Source organism: Chaetodon auriga, chromosome 23 (genome assembly GCF_051107435.1).
Source record: "Chaetodon auriga isolate fChaAug3 chromosome 23, fChaAug3.hap1, whole genome shotgun sequence".
In the NCBI taxonomy this organism is placed as follows: Eukaryota; Metazoa; Chordata; class Actinopteri; order Chaetodontiformes; family Chaetodontidae; genus Chaetodon; species Chaetodon auriga.
Window position 1 is genome coordinate 1274054 of NC_135096.1, and position 14362 is coordinate 1288415.

General features: G+C 42.3%; 1 protein-coding gene across 1 annotated transcript; it reads left to right on the top strand.

Moving 5' to 3' along the window:
* Positions 1-1013: 1013 nt before the first annotated feature.
* LOC143316304 (NACHT, LRR and PYD domains-containing protein 6-like) lies at positions 1014-13991 on the top strand. The gene is made up of 11 exons (XM_076724189.1): positions 1014-1193; positions 1298-1458; positions 6480-6620; positions 7206-7346; positions 8439-8517; positions 8676-8892; positions 9047-10823; positions 10909-11074; positions 12206-12375; positions 13235-13281; positions 13450-13991. The coding sequence occupies exons 1-11, from the start codon at positions 1014-1016 to the stop codon at positions 13989-13991; spliced, it is 3621 nt and encodes a 1206-aa protein (XP_076580304.1).
* Positions 13992-14362: the final 371 nt, after the last annotated feature.

The window sequence follows — 14362 nt, forward strand, 5'->3', positions numbered from 1 at the left end:
GTGTTCACTTCACTGCAGCTTCATGGTGCCATCTAGTGGACTGATAGAAGTACAGCAGCTCGGCCTCACACTGCTGTCTGACTGCATTCAGCTGACACTGATATGAAAGACGAGATAACAGCCAATCAGAGGAGGAGCAGCTGATATTTGGACAGGAGAAACCATGAAAGGATGATTTCAGCTGATGTGCACATGAATGATTTGTGTTTCCTCTCCAGATCAAAGTGTGTGTGAGCTGACGTGAGTTCAGCAGCATGAATCGGTGTGAGGACAGAGAGGAGGGAGTCCGTCCCTCTAGACCGAGACCTGGACCTAAACCCAGCTGTGTGTCCTTCAAGAGTGACCAGTCAATGGATGGCCTCATTCAATTTAAACAGCAACATGTCTCTGACAGACAGTAAGTTGTTCTCAGTATTAAACTCGTGTTGGACAATTTGACCTGAAATGTCCACATGTCCTCCTCATGTTGTTCACTGCTGATGTTTGTCTTCATTAAATCCAGTCTGACCAGTTGTCCTTCTAATGTTCATGTTGTCCTTGAATAATGATGAAGGTTAGAGCTAGATTAGCATTAAAGGACATTTGTCCAGTCTGTCCCTAAACAGCAGTGACATGTCCACATGTGGACACTGAAAGCTGAGGATAATATGAGGCTTCAGCACAAATCCAGTGGAGACCTTCCGAAGTCTCTTTACCATCAAACTTCCTCTTTGAATGTTGGACTAAAATGCTTCACTGATGTGGCTTCTGGTTTGACCACCATCGTGAATGGCTGTGCTGTGAGAGGGCTCCCGTAAGGACACGAGCAATTAGCGATTTAACCCCAGTTAAATGATGTAAACAAATAAATAACTGTGAAACAAGAAACGGGGGAGAAGAGTAGACTGCAACTTGCACCGACAAAGAGTGAGTGAACCAAGAGACCTGAGTGAAATTTGTGCGCTAGCATTAGCGGCTCAAGCTAATACGCAAAGCTAAGTAAGTCAGTGATACGTGAAACTAAATCACGAGCCATGGCCAACTACGAAGTTATCCTGCAAGAACTGAGGGATTTTCGACGAGAAAATAAGGAGCAACTAGAAAGCCTCAAGGAAGAACTGACCAAAGTGAATAATAGACTGGAAGAAGCCGAGGAGAGGATCGAAAAGGCCGAGGAGAGAATTCAAAACATAGAGGAAACTACGATCGAACTTGTACAGCTACACATACACATCGCTGTAGAGGAGAGAATATCAGAATCTACGGTGTTCCAGAATCATCTGAACAAGACTCTCCATCAATGTGCGCTTTTGTTGAGACACTACTGCGTGAGGGCTTAGAGCTGGACGGTGTGGACATTAACATTGAACGAGCCCACCGCTCTCTGGGTCCCCCACCCCCGAACGAGGCTCCAGCGCGCTCTATCGTGGCCAAGTTCCTGAGCTTCAGGATTAAAGAGCAGATACTCCGCAAAGCATGGTAAAAGAGAGGATTTACTTGGAAGGGTAAACATATAACCCTGGACAATGATTATGCCCCTCTCATCCATAAGAAACGAAGAGAATACGCAGAAGTGCACAAGATTTTGAAAGAAAATCAAATACCGTTTCAAACCCCTACCCAGCCAAACTGAAAGTGAAATTCACGGACGGAAACAAGACCTACATCAGCGCGGCGGAGGCAACTGAGGATATGTCCAGAAGAGGCTACGCTGTCAAGATCATCAAGCTACCTGAAACAATCCGGGAGCAACTTAAGCAACTAACCTGGACCAGAGTGACCAGAGGAGGAGGCAGCAGCACAGTGAACCCGAGACAAGATCCAGGCTACAAGGAAAAGCTCCGTGCTTTCAGGAGAACTGCAGCTACTCCCTCAGGAAATTAAGGTTTCACTTTGACCAAGTTCAGAATTCTATACATGTCTTATCTGTGACATAATGTTATTGATATATCTTTGGGTGCAAACATTTAAGAAAAGCATGGTCCTGGGAGATTACATTTTACAGCAGAGCCCCAGCCACTAGGGCCCCCTTCATTGAACTGATGTGGAAGCTGCCTTTAGAGGCTTTGCAGGGTCTGTTTAAAAGACCCCAACCTTGGGAGTTTACATTGTTTATAGTTACTTTTGTTTTAGGTTCAGTGTTTACTATGGGGAGTGAGGTGCCAGTCCATACACGCAATGCAGCTAAAGGTATAACATAAATGCATGACAAACATGTAAAATTGGTAACAATTAATATCAACGTCTTACATAATCCAGTCAAAAGATGGAAGGCCCTATCTAAAATCAAAAGAGATAAAGCACAAATTGCTATGATGCAAGAAACGCATCTTTCAGATAAAGAACACTCAAAATTGAATAAAATGGGCTTTAAACACGTATTTTATTCCTCTCATAGTTCAGGACGGTGTAGAGGAGTGGCAATTTTGATAACTGGGGCCCTGAATTATGAACATATATCTGAATACACGGACAAAGAAGGCAGATACATAATGATAACGGGTAGGATCGAAGGTACTCTTACAACCTTACTGAACGTGTATGTCCCCCCCGGCAGCGACTGGTCCTTTTATAAACATATATTAGAAATAATGACAACCAAAACTCAAGGAACCCTAATATGTGGTGGAGATTTCAATATTATACTAAATGCAAAATAAGATTCTTCAAATGGGAAAGGTGACTCGAGAAATATAGGGAAAAAGATGACACACTATATGGAAGATATCGGTGTCCTCGATGTATGGAGAGATATTAATCCAACCAAAAGGGAATATACTCATTATTCCCACGCCCATAATGTCTACTCCCATTTGGATTATGTATTTATGTTCAAAAATGATTTGTTCAGGATACAAAATTGTGAAATTGGTCCTTGTACACTTTCTGACCATAACCCTGTTTATATGCAAGTTCTTCTTGCAAAGAATAAAAGATCCACTCTTTGGAGGTTAAACACAAATATCTTAAATTATCCAAAAACTAAAGAAAGCTTGAGAGTGGCAACCAAGGAGTATTTTGAACTTAACGACAATGACAAAGTCAGCCCAGGAATACTTTGGGACGCATATAAGGCAGTAATTAGGGGGAAAATAATAAGTATCTCTTCCCATCAAAAAAAGGCCAACCTTCACAAAATGATTAGCCTAGAAGAGAAACTATCGAAACTGCAACAGGAATCATTCTAAAAATATGAAAGATGAGATCAAATCTGAAATAAAACAATTGAAGAAAAAAATAGACAAACTTAATAGAATGGATGTACAAAAAAAACTAATTTTTGCTAAACAACAGTATTATGAAGCAGGCGGGAGATCCTTAAAACTTCTCTCTTATAAACTTAGGAAACAACAGGCTGAGAGAACCATTTATAAAATTAAGAACCCCTTGAATAATAAAATTGAAAATGAACAAGACAAAATTAAACAGTGTTTTCAGAATTACTACCTAAAGCTTTATTCTCAAGCCCATGTGGATAATGATCAGGACATAGATGCCTTTCTTTCTCAGCTAAACCTACCAACATTGACAGATGAGCAAAATAATAGACTTCTTTCACCAATAACTGAAGAGGAAATTCACCTGGCAATTAAAAAACTGAAAAAAGGAAACATGGCAGGAACAGATGGATTTAGCCCCGAATGGTACAAAATAATAGAAAGTTGCCTAACCCCAACTTTTTTGAAGACTTTCAATTGGGTGATGCATAAGAAAACAGTCCCTCCTTCATGGAATGAAGCAACAATTTCCATCATCCCAAAGGAAGGAAAAGACAGACTAGAATGTAGTAATTATCGCCCAATTCGTGTCCTAAATATTGATTACAAATTGTTTGCATCTATTATATCAAGGAGATTGGAAATCATTTTACCACTTTTGATACATAAGGACCAGACTGGATTCATTAAACAAAGACAGACCCAGGACAGCATAAGGAGAGTACGACATGTAATGCAACATGCTATACAGGAAAAACAAGAGACCCTGGTAATGAGTTTGGATGCTGAAAAGGCTTTCGACTCAGTGAGGTGGTCCTTCCTATTCAAAGTGCTCAATAAATTTGGCTTTCAGAGATCTATAATTGAAATAATTGCAGGTTTATACAACAAGCCAGTGGCTAGAATTAAAATCAACGGAGACCTCACTGAGACGTTAACACTAGAAAGAGGAGTGAGACAGGGGTGTAATTTGTCTGCACTCTTTTTTGCTTTATATATTGAACCACTCGGTCAATGGATCAGACAAAGACAGGATATCCTAGGGATGACCATTGCAGAAAAAGAACAGACCTGTTTGCCGATGATTTATTACTAATCATATCCAGGCCCACTCAGACTTTACCAAAAGCTATACAGATGTTTGAAGACTATGGCACCTTTTCAGGGTACAAAATTAATGTAAACAAAACTCAAGTACTAACTTTAAATTATGATCCTCCCAAAACATTAGAGACCACTTGAAATGGAAATGGGATGCAGAGTCCATCAAATACCTAGGGGTTTTGCTACATAGAGATTTCACAAAGATGTATGATGTTAATTATGGACCTCTGAATGCAAAAATAAAATCTGACATGGAGAGGTGGAATACCACACCCTTCTTAGATCTCTATTCTCGGATTGATTCTATTAGAATGAACACCCTTCCTCGAATGCTATATTTGTTCCAATGTTTGCCATTTACTATACCTCAAAAACAATTTGTAGAATGGGACAGAATTCTGTCAAGGTTTCTATGGAAAGGTAAAAAACCCAGAGTTAAGTTTAAAACCTTACAAATAAAGAAAGAAAGGGGCGGTATGAGCCTCCCATGCCTACGAAAATATTATTATGCTGCCCAGCTGAGACCCCTGGTATGCATGTGCTCTCCTGTTTACACAGCAGGGTGGAAAGACATAGAAGAGGCGATAATGAAAGAGATGCCACTTAAAGCTTTCATAGCAGACACAAAATTGCAATCTAAAATCTGCCTCCCCACTGAATGCATATCATATACAACAATAACAATCTGGAATGAAATAACTAAACTGTACAGCTTGGAAGAGGAATCTAAAATTCTGCGATGGTGTGCATGTGACTCAGAATTTACTCCTAACAAATATGATGATCGATTCAAAACATGGATTTCTAAAGGACTAACCGACTACAACTCATTTGTCCATAAGGGGGCTTTCCAAACATTTGTTAATCTGAAGCAAAAACATGGGTTGGGCCCTGAGGACTTTTTTAGATACCTGCAAGTCAGGCACTATTTCAACCAGAACATTAAAATACCTTCAACTGACCAAGGGCCGATTCAAACATTTATGTCGCTCACAAAATCAATGTTTCCCTCCTAAATTATCTCTAAGTTGTATAACAATATGCTGCAGAGTGGGGGGGGACACATATTGTGTGAAAGAAAAATGGGAAAGAGAAGGGAGCTTTACGATAACTAAGGAAGACTGGGAGTACATCTGTGAAATCCAGTGGGTCTCAACTGGGTCAAATATCTGGCGTGAATTTTGTTGGAAAAATATGCATTTTTTCATTACACCAGCTCAAAAAAGATACCGTGGAATTGGAGATGCCTGCTGGAGGTGTGGTATAGAAGGAGCTAAGCATTTCCATGTTTTCTGGAACTGTCAGATTATTCAAGGGTATTGGGTTGAGATTCACCATCATGTACAGAATGTGTTCTCAATTGTTTTCCCCTTCCTATTTGAAACTGTGTACCTCGGGAACATAATACTAGACAGCCTCAGCAATAGAGACAAGAAACTGCTTTATATTCTTTTAGCAGCAAGCAAAAAGGCCATTACCAGAAGATGGCTCAAGCCTGAGCAACCAAGAAATGAGGACTGGATCAACATTATACAAGAAATCTACAAAATGGAAAAAGTGACTTTTCAACTAAAATTGCAAATGGACTCATTTTATAAAACTTGGTCAAAATGGACTGAATATGTTAAGCCTATAAGATCTGACTTTATGTAAAACTGTTGTTTAACTAATGATGACTGCTGACGATGATACCATGTGAAAATGATGCTGCTGTGTGGTAAGGGTACCCCCCACCCCAACTGTTTCTGTTCTTTGTCTTGTATAAAATGTTAAAAAATCCTCAATAAAAAGTAAATTTAAAAAAAAATAAATAAAAATGCTTCACTGACCATCGTCTCTAAATAACAGTCAGGATATTTGTGCTGAGTCTCGTGATGCAAACGTTAGAAAACAGACCAACAGAGTCGATGGTGATGGACTCCACAGTTTAGTTTGTTGTCTGTCAATCACAGTAAAATCTGCTCAGAAATCAGTCCATTGAGTCCTGCTGTGGTCCAAGATTTGATGGACAAATGAAGCAATGATCCACAGACTGAAATCATTCAGCTTCATGTTTGATTGAACTTTGATGTGTTGATCCTTTTCTTGTTGATAGCTGCTAGTTTCTCCAGCAGCTTCTGAGTCTGAAGAAGAAAAAGCCAATTTCCATCCCTGGTGGTCTTCCTCTGTGTCTGACAGGATCGATGGGAGACCAGCCTCTGCTGGACCTGGATGTGGATCTGACTCTGGATATGGACCCAGCTGTGTGTCCTTGAAGAGCGACGGGTCGATGGGTCGCCTCCATGACTTTAAAGGAGATCAACCGTCTGCTGCAAAGAGGTAAACTGTTGATAACATTAAAATATTACAGATTCTTAAAACTTAAAACTTCTCTCTTATAAACTTAGGAAACAACAGGCTGAGAGAACCATTTATAAAATTAAGAACCCCTTGAATAATAAAATTGAAAATGAACAAGACAAAATTAAACAGTGTTTTCAGAATTACTACCTAAAGCTTTATTCTCAAGCCCATGTGGATAATGATCAGGACATAGATGCCTTTCTTTCTCAGCTAAACCTACCAACATTGACAGATGAGCAAAATAATAGACTTCTTTCACCAATAACTGAAGAGGAAATTCACCTGGCAATTAAAAAATTGAAAAAAGGAAAGATGACAGGAACAGATGGATTTAGCCCCGAATGGTACAAAATAATGGAAAGTTGCCTAACCCCAACTTTTTTGAAGACTTTCAATTGGGAGATGCATAAGAAAACAGTCCCTCCTTCATGGAATGAAGCAATAATTTCCATCATCCCAAAGGAAGGAAAAGACATAGCTGCTAGTTTCTCCAGCAGCTTCTGAGTCTGAAGAAGAAAAAGTCAATTTCCATCCCTGGTGGTATTCCTCTGTGTCTGACAGGATCTATGGGAGACCAGCCTCTGATGGACCTGGATGTGGATCTGACTCTGGATATGGACCCAGCTGTGTGTCCTTAAAGAGCGACGGGTCGATGGGTCGCCTCCATGACTTTAAAGGAGATCGACCGTCTGCTGCAAAGAGGTAAACTGTTCATAACATTAAAATATTACAGATTCTTGTTTGAACTGTTATTTATCCAGAGAATTTTTTTAAACCTGTTTGTTTATTTTCAGCATCGTTCTTCTTCTCATTCGTTTGTATCCTCACATGTGGAAGCTGCCCAGTATAACTAGTCTTCAACTCCTGACTCCAGATGCTAACAAAGGCTAACCCTGATTCCACTGAGTTCCTCCATCAAATCAACATGTTGTGATTTTCAGTCATGTGACAACACAAACACAAACATGTCAGTGATAACAGCTGGACTGAGATCAGCTGCTGTGAAACACAGAATGAAGCAACGCAGAGATTCTGAGGAAACGCATAGTCTGTTTGTGATTGATGCTGCTGATGGATTCACAAAGTCAAGAACGACACTGACGGCGGCAACATGGCGCCTCACATCAGGCTGGAGTTGTGCCTCTGTGAAGACGTCTGATGCAGAGAAGGGTGTTATGGGTAACTAAAGGCTGCAGGAGCTCAGAGAGGAGACAAAGCTCAAATATGTGTTGTGTGTCAACCAAGTGGACAAGAACAAATACATGTTGTCCAAGAATAAAAGAAAGAGCCAGAACAACTTCTATGAGCAACAGCTGCACCTGTTTCCTTCATGTAGTCCAGAGAAGAACGTTCCAGCTTTCATTTGAAAGACAGCTGGATGTGAAATCACCCTCAGCTTTGCTTTGATCCAGTATTCTCTGCTTCTCTCTTTGCTGTTCTCATGTTTCACTCTCGTTATTGTGACTCACTGCCAATTTGTGCTGGACAGGTAGCATCCAGTTAGCTTGTGTGAGCTGTGTGATGCTGTCCACAGTATTATAGGGGTCAATGAGAACTGGAGGGACTCAACCAGACAAGTTGGTCAACCAACACAGTAAAGTGAAAGCTGCACAGAAATGCAGACTGGACTGTTGATTCACGGTGGGATCAGCAGTACGAGCAACACTTCAATGTCAGTGGAAACCATCTGATTCAAAGTTGGAATCAACACTTCAGCTCAAAGGACCTTCAGCTGGTGTTTGTCTCTGTGTGGACGGACGTGATGTGAGCTAATTCTTCATGATTCCTCCACAGAGTCCACCACGAGAGCTCAGAGGTTCCCAGTGGTCAGTCTGCCCAGCAGCATCAAACTCACCTGGACTCCATATTTATGGTCTGTACATGTACAACAGCTGCTTTCACATCTATTCTGTTGACAGTAATCTCCACACTGCACTTTTTAGACCAGTGGACCATCAGTCTGTCCAACATGGATCTGATGTTTGCTTCCGTGATTTCAGTTTGTGTCATTCATATAATCTTCTGTTCCAGCTGCTGGAGGAGAACATTGTCTCTTTTGTGAGGAACGAGCTGAAGAAGATCAAGACGGTTCTGAGTCCAGATGACCCAGAATGCTTAGAGAGTCAGGGGGAGGATGACGATGACGATGCAGAGCAGAGGAGGAGCAGCAGAGAGGCATTTCTGAAGATCACGCTGCATTTCCTGAGGAGAATGGAGGAGGAGGAGCTGGCTGAGCGTCTGCAGAGCAGTAAGAGGATTTCTCTAAAGGTTTAACGGCTGGATCAGTGGAACATTCACTGATGTCTCAACAGATGGACCAAAATATGGTCAGACAAGGACGTTAAATTCTCATCTGAACTTTATCAATCACTTATTGATTTATTTGTTGTGTCTTCATTCAGAACATCTTGCCTCAGATTGTCAGCGTAAACTTAAATCTAACCTAAAGGAGAAGTTCCAGTGTGTGTTTGAGGGGATCCCTAAGGCAGGAAAGCGGACCCTCCTGAATCGGATCTACACAGAGCTCTTCATCACAGAGGGAGGGACTGGACAGGTCAATGATGAACATGAGGTCAGACAGATTGAAACAGCATCCAGGAAACCACACAGACCAGAAACCACAATCAGACAAGAAGACATCTTTAAACCCTCACCTGGACGAGATGAACCAATCAGAACAGTGATGACAAAGGGAGTGGCTGGCATTGGGAAAACAGTCTTGACACAGAAGTTCACTCTGGACTGGGCTAAAGACAAAGCCCACCAGGACATACAGTTCATGTTTCCGTTCACTTTCAGAGAGCTGAATGTGCTGAGAGAGAAAAAGTTCAGCTTGGTGAAACTTGTTCATCACTTCTTTCCTGAAACCAAAGAAGCAGGAATCTGCAGATTTGAAGAGTTCAGGGTTTTGTTCATCTTTGACGGTCTGGATGAGTGTCGACTTCCTCTGGACTTCCACAACAATGAGATCCTGACTGATGTTACAGAGTCCACCTCAGTGGATGTGCTGCTGACAAACCTCATCAGGAGGAACCTGCTTCCCTCTGCTCGCCTCTGGATAACCACACGACCTGCAGCAGCCAGTCAGATCCCTCCTGAGTGTGTTGACATGGTGACAGAGGTCAGAGGGTTCACTGATGAACAGAAGGAGGAGTACTTCAGGAAGAGGTTCAGAGACAAGGAGCAGGCCAATAGAATCATCTCCCACATCAAGACATCACGAAGCCTCCACATCATGTGCCACATCCCGGTCTTCTGCTGGATCACTGCTACAGTTCTGGAGGATGTGATGAAGACCAGCGAGGAAGGAGAGTTGCCCAAGACCCTGACTCAGATGTACATCCACTTCCTGGTGGTTCAGTCCAAAGTGAAGAACATGAAGTATGATGGAGTCTCAGATCCTCAGTGGACTCCAGAGAGCAGGAAGATGATTAAGTCTCTGGGAAAACTGGCTTTTGAGCAGCTGCAGAAAGGAAACCTGATCTTCTATGAATCAGACCTGACAGAGTGTGGCATCGATATCAGAGCAGCCTCAGTGTACTCAGGAGTGTTCACACAGATCTTCAAAGAGGAGAGAGGACTGTACCAGGACAAGGTGTTCTGCTTCATCCATCTGAGTGTTCAGGAGTTTCTGGCTGCTCTTCATGTCCATATGACCTTCATCAAGTCTGGAGTCAATCTGCTGTCAGAAGAACAAAGAACCTACCATGACTCTGCAGAGACACATCTCCACCAGAGTGCAGTGGACAAGGCCTTACAGAGTCCAAATGGACACCTGGACTTGTTCCTCCGATTCCTCCTGGGTCTGTCACTGCAGACCAATCAGACTCTCCTGCGAGGCCTGCTGACACAGACAGGAAGTGGCTCAAAAACCAGTCAGGTAACAGTTGAGCACATCAAGAAGAAGATTGAAGAGACACCTTCTGCAGAGCGAAGCATCAATCTGTTCCACTGTCTGAATGAACTGAATGATCGTTCTCTGGTGGATCAGATCCAACAGTCCTTGAGTTCAGGAAGTCTCTCCACAGATGAACTGTCTCCTGCTCAGTGGTCAGCTCTGGTCTTCATCTTACTGTCATCAGAAAAAGATCTGGACGTGTTTGACCTGAAGAAATTCTCTGCTTCAGAGGAGGCTCTTCTGAGGCTGCTGCCAGTGGTCAAAGCCTCCAACAAAGCTCTGTAAGTACAGAGATAGTGAAGTTTCTTCATCAATAAATACTTTGATATCTAACTTACTGTTTGCTTCCTTCCTGTGTCTCTTCAGGTTGAGTGGCTGTAACCTCTCAGAGAGAAGCTGTGAAGTTCTGTCCTCAGTCCTCAGATCCCAGTCCTCCAGTCTGAGAGAGCTGGACCTGAGTAACAACAACCTGCAGGATTCAGGAGTGAATCTGCTGTCTGCTGGACTGGAGAGTCCACACTGTGCACTGGAAACTCTCAGGTCAGACCAAGTTACTGTTTGTATTGTTTAAGTTTGTATAGTTTAAGTCCAGCACAGAGGCTGTCTCATGTGAAGCTCAGTGGGATGAAGGACAAAACAAACTGGACCAAGCCAGGCTTCCTCTGTGTGAGCTGCCTCAACTAAACATGAACTCCAGGCAGAGATAACGGCATCACGACGGTGGTTATCAGCTTCCTTTGTTAACTCAGGCTTCCTTCATCAGGCTCTGTGCACGTTCCCATAATAAGAGATGTTTGCTCCATCATTTGACTCTTTGTCACCACCAAAAGGACCAATCATGTCCCCCTCTCCTTCAGTCCAGAGGAACAGGTTGTTATAATGGAGAGCTTTGGAGAATGTAAAAAATAAAAGAGGAAAATCAAGACTGTTGCTGCACAGAAGACGAGAGAGGAATGCTGGCAGAAAACTGCTGATCCTTTAAATCATTCACTTCATATATTTGTTTCAGCACTCAGTCACTCTCAGAGCCTCCTGTTTATTTCTATCTGCACATTCGAGAGTCTGAAACTTTAAACTTCATCCAGCAGGTTTAAACATTAGACTCAGGAACTGGATTCAGGTCTGACACTGTCCCCTCATGAAGGACACATGACTGTGTTCTTACAGACGTGAAGACAATGAATCAACATCTACAACATGTTTATGATGGAACAGCAAAGATTTGAACACACGCTGTGCACTGGAAACTCTCAGGTCAGATTAAGTTCCTGTTTGTTGTGAAAACGTTGACGTCTTTCTTTAACCCCAGAAGTCCACACATTTGACACATACATATATTGATTTGCAGATTTTTTCTCTCAATGTTCCTTTCATTAAAGAAGTCTGGCTGAGATGGAAATCCTCATTTCTGTGTTGTTGTCATGTGATTTTGATTAGTGGATGTCACTTTATTCCTGATTCAGTCACCTCAGGAATTGAAGTGTCGAGTGTGAAGTCATTGACCTCAAACACAGAAACTGTTGAGAATTATTATGTGTTGTAAATCCTCCCACATGATGCTGCTCAGCCTATCAGATCTCTGCATTTTGAGAGCAATAATTTGACAGACACAGCAGGACCCTCAGATGATCTTCCGTGTGTTGTACTGTGTGTTTTCAGGCTGTCAGGCTGTCTGATCACAGAGGAAGGCTGTGCTTCTCTAGCCTCAGCTCTGAGAACCAACCCCTCCCATCTGAGAGAGCTGGACCTGAGCTACAATCATCCAGGAGACTCAGGAGTGAAGCTGCTGTCTGCTGGACTGGAGGATCCTCACTGCAGACTGGACACTCTCAGGTATGAAGAGGCTGCTGCAGCCACAGTCAGTCAATGTGAAAGAGGAGGAAGAGCTGGAAACATGTTGTCTGTCTTTTTGGTTGATGGTGGATGTGAGTGAGACATGAACAATCACACATGTAGGAAACCTTTGTCCTTTGATCACAACATAAACACTGGTGGAACATGAAAAGGACACATTTGTGTTGGAGGTCTCAAGGAGAACATCTCCAGGAACAAACATGATAATGACCTGTTGGTCATAATTGATGCAGTTTGGACAGATCTCTGCACGGAAAAAGAACTGTCTGTCAGTTTGACAAATGTCATTTTGTCATAAAATAAGACATAAAAACAAGCTTCCAATAAGTCCAAAGCAGTTGTATTTAGCTCAAACTGCTGGAACCTGACAACCACAGGACAGAGCAGGACTTTTGAGATGCTTCATTCAAGTGTTTTCCTCAAAATGTTGGACTGTTCTTTCATCAGTGGAGAACAATTGGACTGAACATGGTCTTCACAGCAAACATGGCTTGTAAATATTTCCATGTGCAGACATCAAGTGGCTCTTCTTGTCCTGGTGAATTTCAGGAAGTTTGACATGAAAAGATTTCCACACAACAGAGTCATGATGACTTGTCTCAGATATTGAATTTATTGACAGTATTCACACTTCTAATGAACACATGAAGCATGGTCACATATGGGACACGACGAGGAGAACCGTGTCCAATAATCAATGATTAAAGCTCTGTTGGTTTGTTCAGTGAAGACAAAGTCAGACTGATTATTAATCATCATGTGTGTATGAGAGTGATGTAACGTCCATGTTTGCATGCTGAAAGAGGAGGTGCTGCTCTGACCCCCCTCCTCCTTTCAGGGTGGAGCCTGCTGGAGTCCGATGGTTGAGACCAGGTCTGAGGAAGTGTAAGTGTGTCTTTAATTTGACTGATGAAAACAAAGCAGAGCACATTCAGCCATCTTCAAACTGTGACATCACTCATTCACATCTCTGATGTCATCATCAAACTGTCCATCAATCAACAGATGATGGATCAATAACTGCAGCTGTTTTCTTCTTCTTCTCTCCATCAGATTCCTGTGAAATCAAACTGGACACAAACACAGTGAACAGAAACATCAAATTGTCTGACAACAACAGGACGATGACGTATGTGAGAGAGGATCAGTCATATCCTGATCATCCAGACAGGTTTGACTGGGTGCCTCAGCTGCTGTGTGGAACTGGTCTGACTGGTCGCTGTTACTGGGAGGTTGAGTGTAGAGGAAGAGTTTCTGTATCAGTGAGTTACAGAAGAATCAGAAGGAAAGGAGACAGTGATGAGTATGTGTTTGGAGGGAATGATCAGTCCTGGAGACTGTGCTGCTCTGATGGTCGTTACTCTGTCTGTCACAGTAACAGAACAATGTCCATCATCTCCTCCTCCTCCTCCTCCTCTGTCATAGGAGTGTATGTGGACTGTCCTGCTGGCACTCTGTCCTTCTACAGAGTCTCCTCTGACTCACTGATCCACCTCCACACCTTCAACACCACATTCACTGAACCTCTTTATCCTTGCTTTGGGTTCTGGTTCTGGTCCTGGTTTGGTTCCTCAGTGTCTCTGTGTCCTCTGTAGGAGGAAGAGTCTTCTCCTGTTAGAGAAACACTGCTGAACAGATCAGTTGAGTATGTGCAGGATCTCAGTCACATCAGTCTTTCAGGTAATTGGAATAAATTGATCAATGAACTTTGTTGAAAATGATTGAAAAGATTCCTCATTTACTTTGTGAACTTCTTCCACTTCCAGTCCTTTAAAGATGGAAGCTGTGATCATTAAACTGTGGAAACGCTGTTGACTTGAACCTTCAGCTGTGTGTTGATTTCAATTCTGGATCTTGTTCCAATCAAAGCTGAATGTTGCTGTGAGTGTTTGTTGTGTCTCTCAGATCAGGACTAGAGGTCCACCGATACGGTTTTTTCAGGGCTGATACAGATTATTAGAAATCA